This window comes from Embiotoca jacksoni, unplaced genomic scaffold (genome assembly GCF_022577435.1).
Source record: "Embiotoca jacksoni isolate LCO1_2020_lvr unplaced genomic scaffold, fEmbJac1.0.p SCAF_23, whole genome shotgun sequence".
NCBI classification, from domain to species: Eukaryota; Metazoa; Chordata; class Actinopteri; family Embiotocidae; genus Embiotoca; species Embiotoca jacksoni.
In genome coordinates, this window is record NW_027185374.1 from 11,207,421 (window position 1) to 11,232,563 (window position 25,143).

General features: G+C 38.6%; 3 protein-coding genes across 3 annotated transcripts; all 3 read left to right on the forward strand.

Moving 5' to 3' along the window:
• LOC138203737 (trace amine-associated receptor 1-like) lies at positions 1–975 on the forward strand. The gene has a single exon (XM_069158749.1). The coding sequence runs from the start codon at positions 1–3 to the stop codon at positions 973–975; it is 975 nt and encodes a 324-aa protein (XP_069014850.1).
• A 5,942-nt stretch (positions 976–6,917) lies between these two features.
• Positions 6,918–7,913, forward strand: LOC138203738 (trace amine-associated receptor 1-like). Its single transcript, XM_069158750.1, has one exon. The coding sequence runs from the start codon at positions 6,927–6,929 to the stop codon at positions 7,911–7,913; it is 987 nt and encodes a 328-aa protein (XP_069014851.1). The 5' UTR covers positions 6,918–6,926.
• A 2,230-nt stretch (positions 7,914–10,143) lies between these two features.
• LOC138203739 (trace amine-associated receptor 1-like) lies at positions 10,144–11,133 on the forward strand. Its single transcript, XM_069158751.1, has one exon. The coding sequence runs from the start codon at positions 10,144–10,146 to the stop codon at positions 11,131–11,133; it is 990 nt and encodes a 329-aa protein (XP_069014852.1).
• The last annotated feature ends 14,010 nt before the right edge of the window (positions 11,134–25,143 follow it).

Genomic DNA, 25,143 nt, shown 5'->3' on the forward strand with positions numbered 1-25,143 from the left:
ATGGCACCAGACATTTCTGTCAATAGGACTGAAATACATCCCTGCTATGTCATAGATAATTTTAATAATATACTGACAAACAATCCTTCCATAACATGTGTATTGATATATGTTTTCCTTGCTTTATTGTCTGTTATAACAATATGTGGAAACTTCCTTGTCATAATCTCGATTGTTTACTTCAAACTGCTGCACACTCCTACTAACTACCTCATCCTCTCTCTGGCTGCAGCTGACCTGCTTGTTGGGATTATAGTTTTTCCTTTCAACATGGTGTTCTCTTACAGCCAATGCCTGTATCCTGATGGTTTGATCTGCAAAGTCCGAGGCAGCTTTCATATATCACTGGGCACTTGTTCTATTCTGACTCTGTGTTGTATTTCTGTTGACAGATATTACGCAGTGTGTCAGCCCCTAACATACACAACTAAAATCAATCACTATGTTGTTGCGACCATGATCCTGGTGAACTGGGGTGTCTCTGCTCTAATTGGAATTGTTGTGACAATTGTAGGATTAAACAGTGAAACATGTGAGGAAAGCTGTTTAATTAAAGTTCTCATAGCCGCCACTATTGGACCTATATTGTCATTTTACCTCCCAGCGATCATAATGCTGTGTATCTACCTGAAGATTTTCCTTGTTGCACTGAAACAGGCACGGAGAATCCAGAACACAAAGTCTGGAGCAGCTGTCAGTAAGATGGAGAGGAAGGCCACCAAAACTCTGGCTGTTGTTTTGGGAGTGTTTCTTCTATGTTGGACTCCTTTCTTTCTTTGCATCACCTTTCTGCGTTACACTAATATTTCAGTACCAGGTTCTGTGATGGAAACACTTAACTGGCTCGCTCTGTCAAATTCAATGCTTAATCCGTTTATTTATGCTTTCTTTTACAGCTGGTTCAGATTGGCCTTTAAAATGATTATTTCTGGAAAAATATTTAGAGGGAATTTTGTTAACTCAAAATTACATTGAGTTACTGCTTAAGGTGCAAAAAACACAATTGAATTGTTAAAAAATGAGACAGTAAATGGCCATAAAAGACTAATAATCCCAAAGATTTCAGGAACTGTCAGGCCCTGTTTTAAGGGAAACATTGTGGTTTGGGTCAAAATGATGAGTCAGGGATGCTTTGTTGCCATTGTTACAGAAATACAAAGACCCCTAAAAAACTGATTTAAATTAAAGATGAGAAACAAGCAGTCATGATGTAACCTAATAACTCTCTGATCTGTTCCGTTCTTTCTTCATTATATTTTAACCTTTGAGCCTTGATGAAGTGCCACTTTCTGTTTGAAACTAGAAACTGGCCTACACTGTCAAATGTAATGCACAGTATGTTTATTTATGTTTTCTGTCATAGCTGGTTCAGATCAGCTTCAAGAAAATGTAATAAGGTGAAAATGTTTTGACTTACTGGCACTGGCATTATTAGGATCTGATTATGACACGGTTTAGACATACTAATTTAAATAATGACTATACATGTATATCTGGGCATCATGTATGTATTTTTCATTTGTACATGTTTTAAATTTCCATAATAAAATACATTGTTAGAAGCACATAAAGATCTGGCTATTAAGTTTGCATGTACATTAAACACAAATAAATGCTGTCAAAATCCTGGCTCAGATGTAGAATCAAATCATTGTTTTAGTGTAATTACCATGACCTTTCACCTCCAAAATCAATTCAGTTCATCCTTGAGGTCACAGTTTGCGCTTAAGGAACAAGATAAAGGATCCTTCATATGGAGTGATATCCTGATGGAGTGATATCCTGAAAATGCTGCTTAAACCTCCAAAATTGTAAAGAGGGAGCAATGTTACATTGCTGTCATGGTCAAGTAGGTCTATTTTTTTATTCTGTTCTTAGATTCCTGCATACAATTCTGCAATAGCAATGGCTTTGTAGGAGTTTTTGTAGATGACATGGAAGCATCACTGGTTTGCCATTTTCAAGAGCATTTTCCATTCACACGTGACATTTTAGGTTTCATGTCATTGACTACAAATTTTGCAAATTTACAATTATACAGCTCTGTTTCTCAAAAAATGGGGACAAGATCAAAAAGTTGTATAATGCTAAAATAAGACCAGGTTTGAAAATCTCAACAAATTAGGTTGACTGCCAACAGATAAGTAACAAGATTGGATGTAAAAAAAAAAAAAAAAAACATCCCAGAGAGGCAGTCTCTCAAGAGAGAAGATGGGCCGGGATTCACCATTCTGTGAAAGATTGTGTGGGTAAATCGTGTAACAGTCTAAGAATAACGTTTCTTGATGTAAAATTGCAAAGAATTTGGGGAGTTCATCATCTACGATATATAAAATCAGTAAAAGATGAAGAGAATCTGGCGAAATATCTGTACAGAAGGGACAAGGCTGAAAAAACAATATTGAACACCGTGTAGTGAACTCGCTTTATAAACTATCCCTCACAAAGTGCCAGTACAACATCTCTTCACCCGTTATCTCCCTGACCTGAAAAGGAAATCTTCACGCTCCCTTCACCCCCACATGTCTGGAGTATGTGAACTTTTGCTAAATTCCCCTGGCCCTTCTTTATCACCCTCTTTCCTCATAAAAACCCAAACTTCTGCCACAAGTGACAGTACCCACACCCTTTTAGGTCTATAAAACCCGTCACTTTGGAGACCACATCCGGCCAGCCGTAAACCAAAGGATACCTCCTTAATCCCTTTTGGTCAATACACCAACCCCACAGTTGACACTCTCCAGATATCAGATGACCATCAACATTGACCCTCCCAGAAAAGCCATGGCTCCCTCAGGTGGTCAGATGTCACCAAAACTCACAAACTTTCAGAATAAAATATGGACTTGTGAATTCATAATGACATATGCTGCTGTCCTGTATGCTATGATATTCTTATACTAACGTTGTGATGTTAATCAAAAGTTTAGGTGTTACTAAAAACTATATCCTGAGTCTAGAGAGGTGAATATTGCTTATCCCCAGATCTCTGCCCCCCCCCCCTCTCTCTCTCTCTCTGTCCACTCATTCGTCTCCATCGTCTCTCTCCTCTCCATCTAACTAACTAGAACTACAATTAATTCATTGTTTAAAATATGATCTGTGATAATAATATATCTCATAATACGTTGGTGAAGTGAAATAAGGTACTTCTTTTATACATGGTTTCAATCAAGTCGTGTTCAACGTTGGCCCTTATGACACCTCATCCTCCTCCTCCTGACACCTCCTCTCCCCCTGAGACAGGGTATCGATAAGGTGAAATTCGACACCCCGATCATTTCCCATGCTCTCCACCTCAAAAGAGAGAGACTCAAGCTGATCATTCACATTCGGTTCATGATTCGCTGCAAGATTCACTAAGATTCGGTTTATTCTCTAAAAGATTCGTTTTAAATTCATCTAAGATTCAATTTGAGATTCGTTTTAGTTTCAGTTATTTTTTAGTTCATTAAGTTTTGACTTAGTAATTTTTAGATCTACATTTTTGTTCAACTTTAACGCACATAATAATCAAATTCTCAGAGTATGATCAGCAACTCTGATCAAATACTCAATTCAACCCTGTGACGAGCCTGTATCATTATCAGTAATTTTGTTAACGCTGTGTCAAGGCCAGCCTACGCGTTTATACAAAATCACAAAGTAGTGACGATCGGAAAATCGCCAGGACTCGGCAGACCGAAACGCCGTCTACATCCACCTGCTAACGGCGAGCCTGACGAGACCTCTTCCACCTCGGTCTAACGACCCCCCACGGCACCTCAAAGGGCCAGCACCGTCGCCAGACGAACGGAGGGAAGCTGAGAACGGGAGGGAACCCCCGTTATTCAACTCCCATCCACCGGACCTCTGATCGGCATCATCTGGACCCGTTTTTCCGGCCCGTGGTCAACTCATCTCAAAAGTAAGCTGGCTCATTTATTCAGGGTGGCGAAATTTCTAAATTAGCCTCATAGACTTACATTTCCCTTATTCAGTTTTCTGTTAGCCCGGTAACAATTCCCTCTTTCACTTCACCGTCAGTAATCAGAAGTAATTGTGCATTCTCATTCATATAAACACATCTGTCATTTAATAATTTCATGAGAAGTTAAACAATAAATTCTTTTAATTTAATTAATTTAATTTAATTAATTTAAAGTCTGTTGTGGCCAGTGCATTGTACTTCGCTGGGGTCTGCTGGGGGAGCAGCATTGGAGCCGGTGACACCAACAGACTTAACAAACTGGTTAAGAAGGCCGGCTCCATCATCGGCTACAAACTGGACAGCCTGGAAAAGGTGGTGGAGAGGAGGACGCTGAACAAACTATTGTCCATATTGGATAACCCTGTCCACCCTCTCCACCACCTGCTGCAGGGACAGCGGAGCACTTTCTCTAAAATATTCCTCCAGCTCTGCTTTCACAAGGACAGATACAGGAGATCATTCCTGCCCACTGCAATAAGACTGTACAATAACTCACCTCTGGCAAAATCCATCACAGTACAATAACACTGTTGACTATGTTTCTTGGTTTGTTTATATATAATATATATAGATATATACTGTACTATATATATGTTGACTGTGTTTCTTGGTTTGTTGTATATAATATATATAGATATATAATGTACTGTATATACTGTGCATTTTATATTTTATATTTATATTTTTTACTGCTATTTACTGCTATTTTATTTTATTGCTTTTCTATTATTATATTATTCTATTCTATTCTATTTCATTCTATTATTTCTATTATTATCTTATTGCTTCTGTATGCTGCTGTAGCGAAAAAATTTCCCCTCGGGGATTAATAAAGTAAATACCTACCTACCTACCTACCTACCTACCTAATTAGACCCAACTGTGTCCTGGTTGTAACTTTCTGAATATATCAAATAATTTGAGTTCCGATACGAGAATTCATGAATTCAGGTTATGATTGACTGATTTCATATTAATTTTGAATTAATAATTTGTCCAATATTGGACCGGTGCCCCTTGAAAGCAAGATTTAATCCTCACGAAGTAAATTGGCATAACGCTACAGCCGTCCATCCATGATGGTACAGGGATGCCGTAGTGCACATGGCATGGGTAGCTAACACATGTGGGAAGGTACCATTTTTGGCTTTTGGAGTAACATATGCTGCCATACAAACAACGTTTTATTCAGGGAAGGCTTTGCTTGTTTCAGCAAAACACTGCCAAACCGCATTCTGGACATATTATAACAACATGGCTGAACCAGGTTCTATAGGGAGTCAGGCCTCGGATCCTGCCGGAGCAACCTATCAGCTCCCGTGTTAGATCATCCTGAGGGGGGACGGGTTCGACACCTAGGACCCGTCGGTGCAGCGTCACCTACAAGAATGCAACCCGGGAAATGACGGCGACAGACTCGGGGCAGAGGTGGAACAGGCCTGCCGGGACAAGGAAGTACACTACTCCCAGAAGACCAAGGGGAACCAGCTGGTAGAGGTGGGAAAAAGTCAGACCAATGTAAAGACAATAGGGGACATTCACATCTGGCTGAAATGGTGGGTCATGCTGCTGAAGGGGTGGCAGGGTGGAAAGGTGTCCACCCTAGTGAGCCCGTCCACCGATTATGACTCCATAGTTAAAATGACTGCTGGTGAAGCTGGAATAGACTCTGTGTTGGTAAACACTGGATCCAAGGCAACCAGCAGGTACCAAGAGCATCAAACCAGCTGAACTGCCTCCGAGCATACAATACCCAAACTAGCCAGCCGTCAGATCAAGATGAAGATAGTCAGAGCCAGGTTGAGAGACATGGTCATGTCAGGTGCAAGTCATGCTGTCACATGTTAAAGCATTTAAATAGAAAAGAGCAATATAACGTCAGCAGACCTCTATGTAGCTCAACTAATAATCCTCTGCTGCCAGAGGGAGCAAGGTGTGTGTGTACAACCTTACACAGCCTACTGTGTGCAAACACTTCATATATTTTTACTTACAAAAGTTTTTTCAAGAGTTGCAGTAAGAAAGCAACAAAAAAGAAAGGAGAAGTCAGTTGATGTGGTTACCAATTGAAAGAGTCTACATGAGAAGCTGGATGGATGGGTTACAACATTTATTTTTAACTCAGGAACTGCTTTTTTTCCATTTCCAAGCTTTTTGCTTGCATTATAAAGACACAAAAATACCTTCATACAGGATTATGTCCTTTCCTTTCATAAAAGATGGTGTATCCTATGGTAAAAGAGACAATAAAGGAAGCATTGAAAGACCTTTCCTAGGCATTTAGATAATTAAGACCTTATTAGTACTTCCAGGTCACTTCACTCAGTTAGGAAGCTTTTGAAAACTGACTATTTTCAGCCCGAGCTTCAATATCAGTCTTATAATATGGGTAATGTCACAGAGGCTACGTTCATCTGAGAAAATTTACAAAAGTGCATTTAAACCAAATTTTTTCCAGTTGAGGCCATTTAAGTTGGGTTGAGAGTCAGAAACCTCATTTACACTTTGTCACTTCGTGTGTCTTTGGTGGACTCGATTGCTGGAAATCTACCAAGTACCAAACATGGTACTTGATGCAAAATGATTATGAAGTAAAAATGATTTATTCACATGTACCTGGTAGTTGCTTAGTTAATTTTTGTGTGAATACATATACTTCCTGTCTGATGGAGGCCATGTAGGTGCTGCAGAATTGGGAAACACGTGCCGGAACCTCCCACTTTCATCGTTAGAGTATGATCATATTTATTTTGTGATCATCATGTGATTGGACAACTCTCAACACCGTCTCTCTTCTTTACAACCTTCTTTAACTCTGTGTGTCGACTCTCTGACTGCTGAGCAGCTCGTTAGTTGACCAGGAGAGGCCAGGTTAAGTGGAGCTTCAGGTTGGTGCAGACGCTGAAATTAGATTGTTGATTATATGAATTTTATTGAAATGCAGGAATTTTGAAACATGGGACCAAAAGTTTCTGTCAATAGGACTGACATTGTGGCTGACATACATCCCTGCTATGTGATAGATAATTTTAATAATATACTGACAAACAGTCCTTCTCTTATATGTGTATTGATGTATGTTTTTCTTGCTTTATTGTCTGTTATAACAATATGTGGAAACTTCCTCGTCATAATCTCTATTGTTTACTTCAAACAGCTGCACACTCCCACTAACTACCTCATCCTCTCTCTGGCTGCAGCTGACCTGCTTGTTGGGATTATAGTTTTTCCTTTCAGCATGGTGTTCTCTCTCAGCCAATGCCTGTATCCTGAGGGTTTAATCTGCAAAGTACACGGCATCTTTCATATATCACTAAGCACATGTTCTGTTCTGCATCTGTGTTGTATATCTGTTGACAGATATTACGCAGTGTGTCAGCCCCTAACATACACAACTAAAATCAATCACTATGTTGTTGTGATCATGATCCTGGTGAACTGGGGTGTCTCTGTTCTAACTGGAATTTTTGTAATAATTGTAGGATTAAACGTTGAAATATGTGAGGAAAGGTGTTTAATTAAAGTTATCATAGCCAACACTATTGGACCTATATTGTCATTTTATCTCCCAGCGATCATAATGCTGTGTATCTACCTGAAGATTTTCCTTGTTGCACTGAAACAGGAACGGAGCATCCAGAACACAAAGTCTGGAGCAGCTGTCAGTAAGATGGAGAGGAAGGCCACCAAAACTCTGGCTGTTGTTTTGGGAGTGTTTCTTTTATGTTGGACTCCTTTTTTTCTTTGCATCATCTTTATGCCTTATATTAATGATTCAGTACCAGGTTCTGTATTAGAAACACTTTTCTGGCTAACATTGTCAAATTCAATGCTGAATCCGTTTATTTATGCTTTCTTTTACAGCTGGTTTAGATTGGCCTTTAAAATGATTATTTCTGGAAAAATATTTGGAGGGGATTTTGCTAACTCCAAATTACATTGAGTTACTCTTTAAGGTGCATAAAAACATAATTGAATTGTCAAAAATGTGACAGTAAATGGCCGTTAAAGACTAATAAACCCAATGATTTGGTTCGTTACGAGGAAAGATCAGGTCCTGTTTTAAGGGAACATCGTGGTTTGGGTTAAAATGACAAGACAGGCAACCTTTGTTGCCATTGTTACAGGAATAAACAGTTGGATACAAAGACCCTTTAAAACTGATTCAAATTGAAGATAGGAAACAAGCAGTTCCTGAGTTAAATATGAAGGTTGTGACCCATCCTCATGTGGACTTTGTCACTCTGTAACCACATCACCTGACTTTCTTCTTTCTTTTTTGTTGCTTTCTTAGTGCAACTTTTGAGCCATAAAGAAGTGCTACTTTCTGTCTGAAACTAGTAACTGGCCTACACTGTCAAATTTAATGCTCAGTATGTTTGTTAATATTTTCCTTTACAGCTGGTTCAAGTTGGCTTCAAGAAAATAAGGTGAAAACTGTTTTGACTTCTGACACTGGCAGCATTAGGATTACCATCTGATAATGGCACGGTTGATATCATTTAAAGTAAACTTACTTATATAAATTGATAATATATACATGTATATATACCTTATTATCATGTATGTGTTTTTCAATTGTACATTTTTTGTATTTCCATAATAAAATGCACCGTTAGAAGCACAGAAAAATCTGGCCATTAACAAGTTTGCATGTTCATTAAAACAATAAATGCTGTCAAAGCCTGACTCAGATGTAGAAGTAAGGTATTGTTTAATTGTAATCAACTGACTGAAATATAAATAAAAAAAACCCAAACTTAAAATAAAAAATGTGATGAGTTGCTTTTCTTGCCGTTTTGTACGGCGTAAAAATAGTCAAATACAGTGTCATAAACCAAAGCAATTTCTAAGTTTTGAAACTTAACTTCTCTTGAATTAACCATAATTTAAAGTTACAACATTTCTGTATAACACAGGCATATTTTTAGTTTAATTTTGTAGTTTTTTTTTAATGAATGTATATAATGCTTCTGGTTCATGAACTTGTCAACTTAAAATGAAAAATATCATAGCTATACTAAAACATTAAACAAGAAACTTGGCAAACAGACATCTATGTAAAAATTTTGTATCGAGATATGCCCCTGTACTTTATATGAATTTACAAGTATGGTTTACAATTCCCAACTTTTTTAATATAGATCCAATGTAAGACCTGCAAAAGAAAAGTTCTCGATATAAAATGATCATAAATAATTTATATTATGATCAGAAGGCTATTTCTTTTCAGAACATAACTAGAATTACTGCCTCGTGTTTGTATGCCTCCAACAACAAGTTAAGTTGCAGTTTACAATTATATCTATCCAGACAAATATAATATATTTTGGGAAGACTTTGAAGTAATCTTTATACGTGTTCCCATGCTTGGTCAATGAAGCTGATTGACAATCGACAATTCTTCAAATATAAATGTTGCTGGAAAGAAGCTTTAAATTCTACCTAAACAACCAAGACATTGCATCACATACAGACAGTTGCATTGCATTGCATCATACTGAGAGATGTTTCTGTTATTTCAACCACACTATTAATATCATAAGTGTAGATTGTCATTAAGTACACTATTTTATCGATCTATTTTTTTTTTTTTTAAGTAGGAGCCTATTTTGGCTGGGGGCCTTTTTATTTATTGCCAAGTAAATAATTCATATTTCTGAGTTTTTTACTTCATGTTTATGCAATATACAGTATTTCTTATTTCAGTTGTACTGGCAAAGTATAATTATTTAGACACACACACACACACACACACACACACACACACACACACACACACACACACACACACACACACAGAGAGACACACACAGACAGACAGACAGACAGACACACACACACACACACACACACACGCCATGTTTACTCATTATTCTGCATTTTTGTATCTCATGCAAACAAGGTGTTGGCACCCACATCTGATTGGATGACCAAGTTTAAGTAATGACTTTTAAATACCAAGTTCAACTGCTCTGTAGTGGCGCAGTGTGTTGGGCCCCACGACACTGCTCTTACATGGATTACATCACCCTATTACCAGGTAAAAAACAAAAAGTTCAAATACACTGATCATGTTTTTCCTCTAAAAAAAAAATAATTGTTGTATGTCTCAGCTAAATCTTTTTTAACTTTCTTAACATTTTAGATTGATATTGCAGAGATCTCCAAACATGGATCCAGAGTTAAATCTCAACAGCAGTTCCGTCATTGATGACATACATCCCTGCTATAAATCATACAATGCGACTCACACATTTACAACCAACCCTTCCATTATATGTGTTTTATTGTATATTTTCCTCGGTTCTCTGTCTGTTGTTACAATATGTGGAAACTTCCTTGTAATAATCTCCATCATTTACTTCAAACAGCTCCAAACTCCCACTAACTACCTCATTCTATCTCTGGCTGTGGCTGACCTGCTTGTAGGAGTTTTAGTTTTCCCTCTCAGTATGGCATTCACTGTAACCTCATGTCTGTATCATGAAGATTTATTCTGCAAAATTAGGGACAGCTTTGATGTATCACTCTGCACATCTTCTATACTCAACTTGTGCTGCATTTCTGTAGATAGATATTACGCAGTGTGTCAGCCTCTCACGTATAGAACTAAAATAAATGCTCACGTTTCTGTGATTATGATACTGGTGAGTTGGGGTATTTCTGCTCTGATAGGAATTGGGATCATAATTGCAGGTTTCAGCCAAGGGACGTGTGAAGAAATGTGCTCTGTTGATGTTGTAATTGCAAACACTATCGGACCTGTTCTTTCATTTTACCTTCCAGCGATCATAATGCTCTGTATCTATCTGAAGATTTTCCTTGTTGCACAGAAACAAGTAAACAGCATAGAGAACACAGCAAAGTCTGGAGCATCTGTCAGTAAGATGGAGAGGAAGGCCACCAAAACTCTGGCTATTGTTATGGGAGTTTTTCTCTTATGTTTGACTCCTTACTTTATTTGTGTTGTCTTTCAGCCATTAGCTTATAATCCCCCACCAGTTCCTGTGATAGAAATGCTTAACTGGCTTACACTGTCAAATTCAATGCTGAATCCATTAATTTATGCTTTCTTTTACAGCTGGTTCAGATCAGCTTTCAGAATGATCATTTCGGGAAAAATATTTCAGGGTGATTTAGCCAACTCAAAATTAATTTGATTATTTCATGGATTGCTAAAATACTAACCCACAAAATAAGGGTTGGAAAAAAATATATACTTTCCCACCTCCTAATGTTATTCTTAATCATTACAATATGTTAGAGCATCTAGTAGGATCTCATTTCAATGTTTGCACACAATTTTCCTGCTGGCTATTTTTTTTGTTTTGTTTTGTTTTTCTAAAGCTAATTACTCTGTCAGAACTTAATGATCATTACACTATCTCTTTTATGGCTTATCTCTTACCAAGTGTACTCAGAGCCTGAACCTGAAACATCACAGTTGTTTATTACTCTTTGTAAGGTCACTGTCTAAAAGTGTGACAGATGTACAGTATATTTCACCTACCACTATGAACACTTATAGTTTTGAGTCACAGTTACATTTTATATTATGTGGATTATCTGAATTTGTTGTTGGAATTTTTTTTCCAAAACTGTATATTTCATCAAAAATAAATATAATTTCTACCAGTCAACAACATCTGTTTAACTTGCTTACTTTATTCCTCAGAGTTACATAGGATAGAGGGCATGCTGGGAAATAGGAGGAAAAGTGTTTAACTCAGCAATGTCTGTCATAGCTATAACTAGCCCACAGCTATATGAACTTATTTATTCTATTATTATCTATTGCTTCCTGTATGCTGCTGTAGCGAAAAAAAAATTCCCCTCGGGGATTAATAAAGTAACTACCTAACCTAACCTAACCTTACAAATCACTGAAAATTGCTGAAAGTATGAGCAAGTAACACTGTACTGTCCAAGGAGATTGTTGCATAAGTTGTATATTCCATAGTAAAATGGTTATAATCCCAGCATGCAGTATAATAAATTGTGCAGATACACTCCTTTCTTTTAGTCCCTTCTTAATTGGATGCAATATATATTTCATAGGAAAATAATATACATATTGATACATAATACATATGCAATTCCAGGTGTGCCACATCCAGCACAACAGATAAGATTGAAGGAGTAAGCTAGTTAAATTCTATTGTTTTCTTAATTTTATTTTCAAATGCTAATCAATGACTTGATCCAGAATTCCTCCAAAAAATTTACCTATAATAGGTGATATAGCCCTAAAATAATTTTACAATACATCTAGATACTTTTGCGATAACAATATTCCTGTGAACAAAATAACGGATGGATGGCTACAATAAAATACTGAAAAATATTTAATTATTAATTTTGATAACATAAAATTTCAATAAAATAAGTGCAATAGATTCATATGTCAGCATGCACATAATATTATGCCTTGAAATATTCAGAAAAACTAAACAAAAATGATATCTCAATTCTTTAGTTTGTAAACAAGTCACTTAAAGTAAGTTTTAGATTCTGTAGGCTATGCAGCACTGATGGGGGGATTTGGGGATGCAGCAGAGCTGCTGCTCTACCAGGGCTTCCATGATCAGCAGCAGAGCTTCTAATTACTTCCACGCCACTGTCTGCAGATTCAACAATGCTTACATCTGATTTAATTAAGTTTAATTCTTAAATGTGAGCTTTTGTTGCTCTTTTATTTTCCAGTTTGTTATCTCTCTGTCTGTTTGTGTGTGGCTGTGTCCTTCACTTTTGGCTCTTGGCTCTCCCACACCGGGAGATGTGATTCACCCCAGCCTAAAAGGCATTATTGTAATCACAACCACCTGCTCGACACAATGCCTTGATGTCACACTTAAGTCTTGTTTATGCTCACGCAATCTGAGATGTGCACAAAGAATCGGGCAGACCCTTCCTGCCACTGTCACTGATATGTTGCTAAGCACGGCAGCCCTGGAAGCAACCGTGGGACCAGATTTGTACCTCAAACATTTCTCTCCTGCTGAGCTCTTCAAGCTAACAGCAATTATTTCCTTATCTGGATCATCTACCTGTCTCTTGGATTTCATCCCAACAAAACTCCTCAAGGAAGTCTTCCCTTTAATTAGGACTTCCATATTAAATCAGATCAACATATCGCAATATACCACAGGCTTTTGAAGTGGCTGTAATTAAACCTTTACTTAAAAAGCCGACTCTTGATCCAGCTGTTTTAAGACACTACAGACCAATTTCCAACCTGACGTTTATTTCTAAAACCCTTCAAAAGGTTGTTGCAAATCAACTTTGTGATCATTTACAAAGGAATGGTGTGTTTGCTTTAGAGTACATCATAGCACAGAAACAGCACTGGTGAGGGGATCATGGTAGAAGCGTTCACGTCGCGATCCCTGTCAGGTTTAAACAAACCTGCAAATTCTACCGAAGACATCGAAGCGAGCGAAGAAGCTCAACAAACGACAGCAGCCCTCCAGTCCGGAGTAGGAAGAGAGGCCAATGCCTGCCTCCAAGGCCAGCACTGACCATTATATCTCTCAATGTAGAAGGACTGTCTGCAACTAAAGAAGAACTTGTTGCAAAACTCTGCAAAGAATACCAGTGAGATATTCTCTGCATACAGAAAACCCACCGTGGACCAAAAAAATCATCGCCCCCGTGTGGAGGGTATGACCACCCTCATAGAAAGACCACATGAGAAATAGCATCATGCTAGCAAAAAATGGGACAATCACTGAATCAACATCAAAGAGCAATGAAAACAACATTAAAGTCCTAGCCACTGAGCTCAGAGGAGTTACCATTACCTCAGTCTACAAACTGGAAATGCCTGAAATACCACCATCCGGAAAACCGAAGATTGTGATAGCATATTTCAACAGCCACAGCATGCAATGGGGACACGCCAACAACAACACAGATGGAGATGCAGTAGAAATGTGGGCCGAAAACTGCCAGCTTAACTTGATCCACGACGCAAAACAACCAAAGTCCTTCAACTGCGGTCGATGGAGAGCAGGTTACAACCCTGATATTGTGTTTGTCAGCCACAAGATTGCCAGATTAAGCAAAAAGATGGTCTTGGAGCCACTGCCAAGGACCCAACACCGTCCCATTGGACTCACAGTCAACGCTGCAATAACCCCAGGCACAGTTCCATCCCGAAGAAGATTCAACTTTGGAAAAGCGACCTGGCCTGACTTCCAAGAAGATCTTGAAAGGAAGATTGCCCATCTCCCAGCAGACTCCAGGAATTATGACAAATTCACTAAACTTGTGCACGAAGCAGCCCGCAAGAACATCCCAAGAGGATGTCGCACTCAATATATCATGGGCCTTGATGTTACAAGCACCGAACTGTACGAGCGATACCAACAGCTCTAGGAATGTGACCCCTTTGCTCAAACTACCACCGAAGTAGGTGAGAGACTCATGACCTCCATTTCAGAACGTTGCCAGCTGAAGTGGAAAAACCTGCTGTAGACAACTGATATGGCAAAGAACATCAAAAAGGATGGAGCCTCATACGAAAAATCAGCAACGATCCATCAACCGTAACTCAGCAACAGTATACAACCACTACCAACCAAGTTGCGCATCAGCTGCTGCTCAATGGGAGATCCACCACCAAACAGCCAAGACCAAAGGTAGATCGAGTAAAGCACACCCAAACCATGGGACTGACCAAGCACAGCATCAACACCCTTAAAACCGGCAAAGCCATTGGACTGGATAATATTTTCACTGAAGAGATCAAGCACTTTGGACCTCTGGTTAAGAAATGGATCCTCGAGCTGATAAATAAATAAGTGCATGCTGACAAAAAACATCCCAAAGATCTGGAGGAAAACCAGGATTATTGCCCTCCTCAAACCAGGCAAAGACCCAGCGCATGCAAAGAGCGTCCGCCCAATCTCTCTACTATGCCACCTCTACAAGCTGTTTGAGCGCTTGATTCTCAACATGCTTGCTCCTGTTGCTGAACCAGCCATCATACCTCAAGAAGCCAGATTCCAACCTGGAAAATCTACCACAAGCCAACTTCTGAACCTCACTCAACACATTGAGGACAGATTCCAGAAAGGACTGATAACAGGAGCCGTCTTTGTTGATCTGTCTGCCGCATATGACACTGTGAACCATCGCCTCCTCCTAAAAAAGATCTTGGAGTTGAATAAAGCCCTACCACTCACAGACCTCATTGGAACCCTTCTGAAAGACAGGCGCTTCTTTGTTGTCCTGAATAACAAGCAGAGTTGTTGGCGACAACAACGGAATGGCCTACCTCAAGGTAGTGTGCTGGCCCCACTACTATACAACATCTACACTAACGACCAGCCAATGGACCAGAACACTGAGCGTTTCATCTATGCAGACGATCTCTGTGTAACATCCCAAGAGAACTCGTTCAAAGCAGTAGAACTAAACCTCACCACAGCCCTAAATGAGCTACTCCTCTAATACAAGTGCAACCACCTACATGCCAACCCTGCAAAGACCCAAGTCTGCTCCTTCCATCTCAGGAACCGTGAAGCCAACCGACCACTTACCATCAAATGGTCTGGACCACCACTTGAGCACTGTACCCACCCTGTCTACCTTGGAGTAACCCTGGATCGTACTCGCTCCTTTAAGGAGCATGTCAACAACACAAAATCCAAGGTCGGTTCCCGAAACAACATTCTACGGAAACTAACCAACTTCAAATGGGGAGCCACATCACACACATTAAGATCTACTGCTCTGGCCCTGTGCTACTCCTCTGCGGAATATGCATGTCCTGTTTGGGAGAGGTCAACCCATGCCAAGAAACTTGGCCCAGCACTGAACAACACCTGCCGCCTGATCACTGGCTGCTTGAAACCCACCAACACAAGCAACCTTCACCTCCTAGCTGGCATTGCCCCTGCTGATATTAGACAGGAAGTTGCCAGCCGAGTCGAGAAAACAAAATCTACAAGTGATGAACGCCATCTCCTCCATGGATGTCAACCTCCGGCCCAACAGCTAAAGTCAAGAAGAGGCTTTCTCAGCCATGTCCAGCCCCTAACAAAATCTCAGAAACAAACCAGAATCCAACTCTGGATGGAAAAGCTTGAGAATGACCCTCCTCCAACTGTCGTGGAAATACCCCCTACTGAAAACCTTCCACCCACCTGGCCCAGAAGCACCATGGTCTCAATGGAAAACTCTAAACTGCCTCAGAACGAGAACGAGATGATCAAAAGCTGCTCTGGCCAGATGGGGCTACAAGACTGGCCCAACCATCTGTGAATGTGGAGAAGCAGACCATACTATGGAGCATTGCCTTGTCTGCCCTCTACTACCCAACCCTTGCAACTCAAAAGACCTTCCAGTTTTCAATAAAAACGCAAAGGACTGTGTAAATAAATGGGAAACTGTCATATAACCATCACGCTTCAGTGAAACGAAAAGAAGAAGCACTGGAGAAAGTTACAAATGATCTTTTATAGCCTCAGACAGGACTTGTCTCTGTGCTTCTTCTGGACCTCAGTGCTGCTTTTGATACGATTGATCACAGTTTTATTACAGAGATTGGAAGATGTTACGAGGATCAAAGGAACTGCATTAGACTGGTTCAAATCGTACATATCAGATAGATTTCAGTTAGTTCAACAACGACTCTTCCAGACCAACAAGAGTTAGCAATGGATGTCCACAAGGCTCAGTGTTAGGCCCAATACTTTTCACTTTGTACATTGCTGCCATTAGGAGATGTCATCAGGAAGCACTGCATAAACATCCATTGTTATGCAGATGACACGCAGCTACAGTATATCTTTCCATAAAACCAGATGAAACTAATCAGTCAGTAAAACTTGAAGAATGTCTGACAGACATAAAGGCCTTGATGACTAATAATCTCCTGCTTCTGAAGTCATACAAAACGGAAGTTATTGCACTTGGTCCTAAACACCTGAGAAACTCTTTCTCTAATCCCTCAGTTACTCTAGATGACATTGTCCTGGCCTTCAGCACAACTGTGAGGAACCTTGGAGTCATCTTTGATAAGGATTTGTCCTTTAGACACCATATAAAGCAAATCTCCAGAACTGCCTTCTTTCATCTACATAATATTAATAAAATCAGGAAAATCCTTCCTCAGCGTGATGCAGAAAAGTTCATTCATGCATTTGTTACTTCCAGGCTGGATTATTGTAATTTCTTGTTGTTAGGATGTCCAAATTACTCATTAAATACCCTGCAGCTGATCTAAAATGCTGCAGCAAGAATGCTGACGGGATTTAGGAAGAGAGATCATATTTTTCCTGTTTTAGCTTCTCTTCATTGGCTTCTTGTTAAATCAAGAATAGAATTTAAAATTTGCTTGCTGACTAAAGCTCTACATGACCAGGCTCCATCTTATCTTAGAGATCTTATAGAACCACATCATCCTGACAGAGCACTTCGCTCTCAGAACGCTGGCCTGCTTGTGGTTCCAAGAGGTTCCAAAAGTAGAATGGAAGGCAGAGCCTTCAGTTTTCAGGCTCCTCTCCTGTGGAACCAGCTCCCAGTTTGTGTTCGAGGGGCAGAAACCCTCTCTAGCTTTAAGGTTAGACTCAAAACTTTCCTTTTTGATAAAGCTTATAGTTAGAGCTGGTCAGGTGGCTCTGAACCATCCCTTAGTTATGCTGTTATAGGCCCAGGCTGCTGGGGGACCTCGTTATCCACTAAGCTTCTTTCCTCTTACTCTTTCACTCTCTATAGACTCATATCTTACCATTACATCTCATTAACTTCATGTTTTTTCTCTCCCACAGCTTTTGCTTATTGTCTGTTGCTTCCATTCAGTTCCCTCGCTTTGCATAGTTCCTGGTCTTTCTTTTGCAGATGTCCCGTCATGGAGCTGCGTAGCTCTGCGCTGTGATTGTCGGCCCCACCAACAGTTCTTCTCTTGTATCTCTATGCTGTCCTTTTCTCTCTATGCTCTCCTCTCACCCCATCCGGTCAAGGCAGATGGCCGCCCACCTCTGAGCCTGGTTCTGTCGGAGGTTTCTTCCTGTTAAGAGGGAGTTTTTCTTTCCCTCTGTTGGAGGTTTTTCTCCCTTAAAGAGGAGGTTTTGTGGGAATTGTTGAATTGTTGGGTTTCTCTGTATAATGCTGGAAAGACTTTAATGTGTTAAGTGCCATGAAATAACCTGTGTTGTGATTTGGCACTATATAAATAAAATTGAATTGAATTGAATCTAATCAAAGAGGGTATCATAGCACTGAAAAAGGTCTGGTTAAAGGTACCGGTGATCTTCTCATTGCCTCAGACAAAGGACTTGTCTCTGTAATTGTCTTGCTATACTTTAGTGCAGCATTTAAAACCACTGATCACTATATTGTATTACCAAGACGGAACATATAATTGAGATTAATTAGGCTGGTGTAAAAGATTCTAATTTTTCTAATTTTGTCATGTCAATGATGAGTCTTCTGTGCACACAAAACCTTTTGATATGGTTCCAAATAGTTCTGTACCAGGACCGATACTTTTCACAATGTTTAAGCTTACCTTAGGCAATTTAAGAATGAAGCACTGCATAATTACTCAATGTTGTACAGATGAGGTCCAGCTATATTTGTTTAAAAAACGTGTTAGTTAAACTTCAAGTATGTCATGCAGACATAAAGGCCGAGATGACCTCTAAATACTTCTAAACTCAGACATATTTCAGGTTGTGGTTTTTGGCCTCCAAAGCCCCTGTGATACACCTTCTAATTATCTATTCCTCCTATTTTGTATCACTGCACCACCAATGTTCCACATTACCAAAAAAAGTTTGCCACATCTACATGCCCTTAAAATTATTTTTGACCAGGACATGCCATTTAACTTGCATAAAGAAAGTTATTTGATTGACATTTAAAGCAGATCTCTAGGATTGTTTTCCTTCAGCTGCACAATATGGTTAAAATTAGGAAAATCCTGTCTCATAACCAGGCTAAAAAGCAAGTCTGTTCATGTGTTACTGCCAGGTTGATTATTGTAAATCCATATTATCAGAATATCCCAATAACTCATTGAAATGCTGCAGTAAGACTATCAATGTTTGATATTATTGTATTTTTATATTATCTTCTTCTCATTAGCTTCCTGTAAAATTCAGCATACAATTTTAAATCCTTCTTGCCAACATGGACTTTAATAACCAAGCTACATCATATCTTAAAGGTACATTTTGATTGATTAGCGGTTGTACTGTACCGTTGCATTACAATGGACAATTCAGTCTTAACATCTTAAGAGATGACATAAAGATAAGAACAACATGAAAAGTGTGTGAAATTGTTCTCCACTCTGAAAATAAATATAAAAACATAAAATACATAAAATTGTCTGTATTTGTGAAACACTGGGTGCTTAAACTGTGTGTGTGTGTGTGTGTGTGTGTGTGTGTGTGTGTGTGTGTGTGTGTGTGTGTGTGTGTGTGTGTGTGTTGTACTACTGTCTATGACTTTGTTTTATGTATGTGGTCTTGTTTGTATAGTTTGTTTTTGCTGCTGCCACTCTGTATACAGTGGTGTGAAAAAGTGTTTGCCCCCTTCCTGATTTCCATTTTTTTTGCATGTCTGTCACACTTAAATGTTTCAGATCATCAAACAAATTTAAATATTAGTCAAAGATAACACAAGTAAACACAAAATGCAGTTTTTAAATGAAGGTTTTTATTATTAAGGGAGAAAAAAAATCCAAACCCACATGGTCCTGTGTGAAAAAGTGTTTGCACCCTCCTGTTAAAACATAACTTAACTGTGGTTTATCACACCTGAGTTCAATTTCTCTAGCCACACCCAGGCCTGATTACTGCCACACCTGTTCTCAATTAATAAATCACTTAAAGAGGACCTGCCTGACAAAGTGAAGTAGACCAAAAGATCCTCAAAAGCTAGACATCATGCAGAGATCCAAAGAAATTCAGGAACAAATGAGAAAGAAAGTAATTGAGATCTATCAGTCTGGAAAAGGTTATAAAGCCATTTCTAAAGCTTTGGGACTCCAGAGAACCACAGAGAGAGCCATTATCCACAAATGGAGAAAACATGGAACAGTGGTGAACCTTCCCAGGAGTGGCCGGCCGACCAAAATTACCCCAAGAGCGCAGCGACGACTCATCCAAGAGGTCACAAAAGACCCCACAGCAACATCCAAAGAACTGCAGGCCTCACTTGCCTCAGTTAAGGTCAGTGTTCATGACTCCACCATAAGAAAGAGACTGGGCAAAAATGGCCCACATGGCAGAGTTCCAAGACGAAAACCACCGCTGAGCAAAAAGAACATTAAGGTTCGTCTCATTTTTGCCAGAAAACATGATCCCCAAGACTTTTGGGAAAATACTCTGTGGACTGATGAGACAAAAGTTGAACTTTTTGGAAGGTGTGTGTCCCATTACATCTGGCGTAAAAGTAACACCGCATTTCAGAAAAAGAACATCATACCAACAGTCAAATATGGTGGTGGTAGTGTGATGGTCTGGGGCTGTTTTGCTGCTTCAGGACCTGGAAGATTTGCTGTGATAAATGGAACCATGAATTCTACTGTCTACCAAAAAATCCTGAAGGAGAATGTCTGGCCATCTGTTCGTGACCTCAAGCTGAAGCCAACTTGGGTTCTGCAGCAGGACAATGATCCAAAACACACCAGCAAGTCCACCTCTGAATGGCTGAAGAAAAACAAAATGAAGCCTTTGGAGTGGCCTAGTCAAAGTCCTGATCTGAATCCTGTTGAGATGCTGTGGCATGACCTTGAAAAGGCAGTTGGTGCTGGAAAACCCTCCAATGTGGCTGAATTACAACAACTCTGCAAAGATGAGTGGGACAAAATTCCTCCACAGCGCTGTAAAAGACTCATTGCAAGTTATCGCAAATGCTTGATTGCAGTTGTTGCTGCTAAGGGTGGCCCAACCAGTTATTAGGTTTAGGGGGCATCAGGAAGGGGGCAAACACTTTTCCACACCACTGTATATTGTAACTGTGACCTCTCAAAGAAGGAGGCAGATGAAAATTACCCTTAAGCTAGTTTAGGTAGAATATACAAAATAAGGTGATAATTTATGTATATTATTGTTCCTGGTCCATCACAAATATATCAATGATTAAGATGCATGCATACACACAAATTCATCATCCTATTAATTAGTTGTGATGTCACAAAAGAAACAGGCGTACGCACATCTGAGTGGTTAAGCATATATTTAATTATTAAGTGGGAAATTGTAAAAGTGCCAGTTAGGTCCAAGGGTTCTGCTCAGTGTGAGTGAGACCAAGCTCATTCATCAACACAGAGGCTACCTGGTGGAAAGAAGTGAGCATGAACTAAACTCATTTTTATCTGTCTTTTTAGAAAACTGTAATTGATACATTCTCACTAAAGATATTTTATTTTGAATGCTTTTGTTTCGTAGCAGTTACTTTTCTATGACAAACAAATTATTTGTTGGAATTTCTGGAGTGTTTAAATATGGAGTCTTTCAATAGGACTGGTAATTTATTTGGTTTTCATTTCTGTGAATCAGAAAATGACATACTATGTGCATTATTGTATGTTTTCCTTGGCTCATTAACTGCTGTCACAATATGTGGGAACCTTCTTGTGATAATCTCTATCATTTACTTTAAACAGCTCCACACTCCCACAAACTACCTTATCCTCTCTCTGGCTCTGTCTGACCTGTTAATAGGTGCTCTGATATTTCCTTTTACTATGTCAATTTCTATAACCTCATGTCTGTCTCGTTACAGTTTATCATGCAAAATTCGAGACAGTTTAGATACTCTAGTGAGCTTTGCTTCCCTTCTAAACTTATTCTGTGTTGCTATTGACAGATATTACGCAGTGTGTCAGCCTCTGATATATAAAACTAAAGTAACTGGTAATGTGGCTTTGATGATGTGCCTGGGGAGCTGGGTTATTTCTCTTTTTTTTGTTGTTTTCTATCAGATGATAATTAATTATGGAGTTTGTGAAGGAGAATGTTTTGGATTTCTTTTGTTTGTATGTTTATCATTTTACCTCCCAGCAGTAATTTTAGTTTGTATCTACTTAAAAATTCTCATTGTTGCACAGAGACAGGGACGCAGCATCCAGAATGCGATGCATCAGTCTGTACAAACTGTCAGTAAGAAGGAGAGAAAGGCCACCAAAACTCTGGCTATGGTTATGGGTTTATTTTTGTTGTGCTGGCTGCCTCTTTTTATTTTGTACCCTTTTCAGTATTTCAGTTATATTATAATGAATTTGCTAGAACCATTTAACTGGTTTGCAATCGCAAATTCAATGTTCAATCCTTTTATTTATGGTTTCTTTTACAGCTGGTTCAGATCAGCTTTCAGGATGATAATTTCTGGGAAAATATTTCAAGGTAATTATGTAAACATAAAACTGCACTGATTATTTATGTACATAATGACAACAATAGATATGAACAATATTGCCACTCTGTATCTTGTTCTTTACAATATATATACTGTATTTTTGAACTGTCACTATGCAAAGTCACGACTTTATATGTGCACAGCGTCTCCAACAATAAGGTGTCAAAAGTGAATAACAATACGATGCTGTCATATGATCTGCAATTATAAATGGTTTTATGAAATAATAAAAAAAACATTTATAAACAAAATGGTTAAATAATTAAAATGACTTTTTATGTGTATGAAACTGCGAGTTAGTTACACCATGTTTTGGCATTAATTCAGTATTCAATATTCTTTATTAAGGTTTAAAATAATTTACTCATGATTTACTTTGTGTATGTACAATAACTTGCGTTTTCACACATTACATGTTTAAAATCAGATATTATAATATCATCCATTCAAACTCTTTGATGTTTGGTATGGGGAATTTGGTGGACCATTAATACAAGTATGATCATTCTTGCAAAATCACATTGGCATAACCCCCTGTACACTACCACAAAATACAAAGCATTTTTATTACAATCTGTATGAACCGAAGCCATTTCCTCCAGATAACTGGCAATCTGCACAGCAGTGTCCACCTCCCTGTAGGGAGATAATTTCCTCACTGAATACATGCACAGTGTGAGCCTTATATCACTATTTCCCTTGTGGCATCACATAGCCTGTTACACTTTTTTCCCCCTGTATTTCTTCCAAATTGAAGTGCTCAATTCACTATTCACTGCAGTACATTTCATTACTACACTAAATTCAATAAAACACAGCAACAGGTGGAAACTATCCAGAATATCTGAATATATTAGCAAGGTTCCCACAGTAGATAAAAACACATGAGTATACATCAGACAGACAACACAGAGATATATAAATAATATAAAATCCACTGTAGCTGGAGCCCAGAAACACACATTTAAAGCATACAGACATTCAGACATTTGCTTTGAATATGTGTTTGTAGGTTCCATCTGAAGAGTGAACATTTTTACATGCTGCAAAGAGTACTTGCAGAGAACAAAGAGTATCTATTTTGCTTCATCCTATCATTTTGCACTTTTTGTACTGCAACCAAATGATTAAATCTGGTCTAGTTGTAATCACATCCACACAACACAAATAATGAAAGTTATTAGTTATTGGGTCAGTTCCCACCTACTATCGGTCTAAGCACCAACCACTTCCGGATTAAGCCCCAACACCTCATAATATAGATACGGATACAAATCATTTATAATCAATTTTATAATTTGGTTTAACAGGTACAGATAATGGTGTACTTGCTCATAACTAATATCTGATATGTTGTCTTTGGTCTATTTGCAATTAAGTATGGGTTTACATGATTTGCAAATAACTGCATTCAGATTTTATTTACATTTTACACAGCATCCCAAGTTTTTTGGAAACAGTTGGGGTTTTTTAGACCACAAATGTTTCTTTAAAAAAAATAGACAAATATACAAAACTAGGGTCAATTTAATGACACATCGCCATTTCAAATAAAGGTATTTTATTTAGAACTTGACAGTATGCCTTGGATTGTTTTGAAGGAAACTCATATTTTACATTTTGGACTGAGGCCATAGTCCACATTATGTAATTATCCCTTTTTTACAAAATGGAATACATTCAATTAGGTTTAAAAATCAGTACTCTCTACTTTTAAAAGCTCGGGGCATGTACGCTAAAGGTACTAAAACCGCGCTAAGTCACGTTAAGAACGGTGCCACCTCTCAAGTGTCAAACACCACTACAACCTGAAAAATGGAGGCTTTAACTGTCAGATTTATTGGACTCATTAGCTATACATGTTAAAGCCGGCAGAATTCAGTTCAGAACCAGTGGACACAGCCCTACCTATGAATCCATCTTGTTCTTCTTAGTCTGCAACAGAAAGCTTTTTTTATTATGATTATTTATGCAACTTTGTAGCATCTATGACTGACCAGCTATCCTAGCTAAATTAAGTTAGGCTATCAATAAATACAACAGACAACATGTTGTCTAAAAATAAAAATTTTCCTGATAGTATTAATTGTCCTCATAGTCATTGTGAAAATTATTTCAGTCTCAACACTCCAGATGCTTAAGATGCTTATTTTATTACTTATTATTTCCTCATCCATTTGTATAATTTTTGTTTTGTAAGCAGCATAAAGGGACTGCAACTACCTATCATGTTTTAGTTGTTTGGAATATTACCAAATATAGATGTGGGATGATATCAGTGAAGTTAAAATTACTACATTGTACTGTTTTGGTTACTTACCTGCAACAATATGCTTGGAATTGTTCAGATAGCTTTTATTGTTCGTGATATAGATTTGACAATTAAAATTATTGAAGATATCTTTGGTCACCCTGGGACTTTAAGCGGCACTTCAAAAGGTGAATCTGTAAAGAATGCAGGACAATGCCCACAGGGGACAAGGATGTCTGCTGCAAAGAGCTTAATGATGTATGTGAAGAAAAACATTTGTATCTTCAACAATTCTAATTACCAGCAAGTAGAGTACTAGATCTCCAGCACTAAAACACATTGTAAGACATACTCCAAAAGGAGTAGAATAGATGTGTAGAGCTTACTGAAGGGCTGCAATGCATGACTCATCATTCAGGCCTTGAGCCTGTCTGCCTTAACTCTGCAGAATACATATACCAGGCACACAATGGGACACTGGAGATAAAGAAAAGATCTGTGTAAGTTTGACAAGAAAAGCAATTGTTATTGATTTGAAATGTGA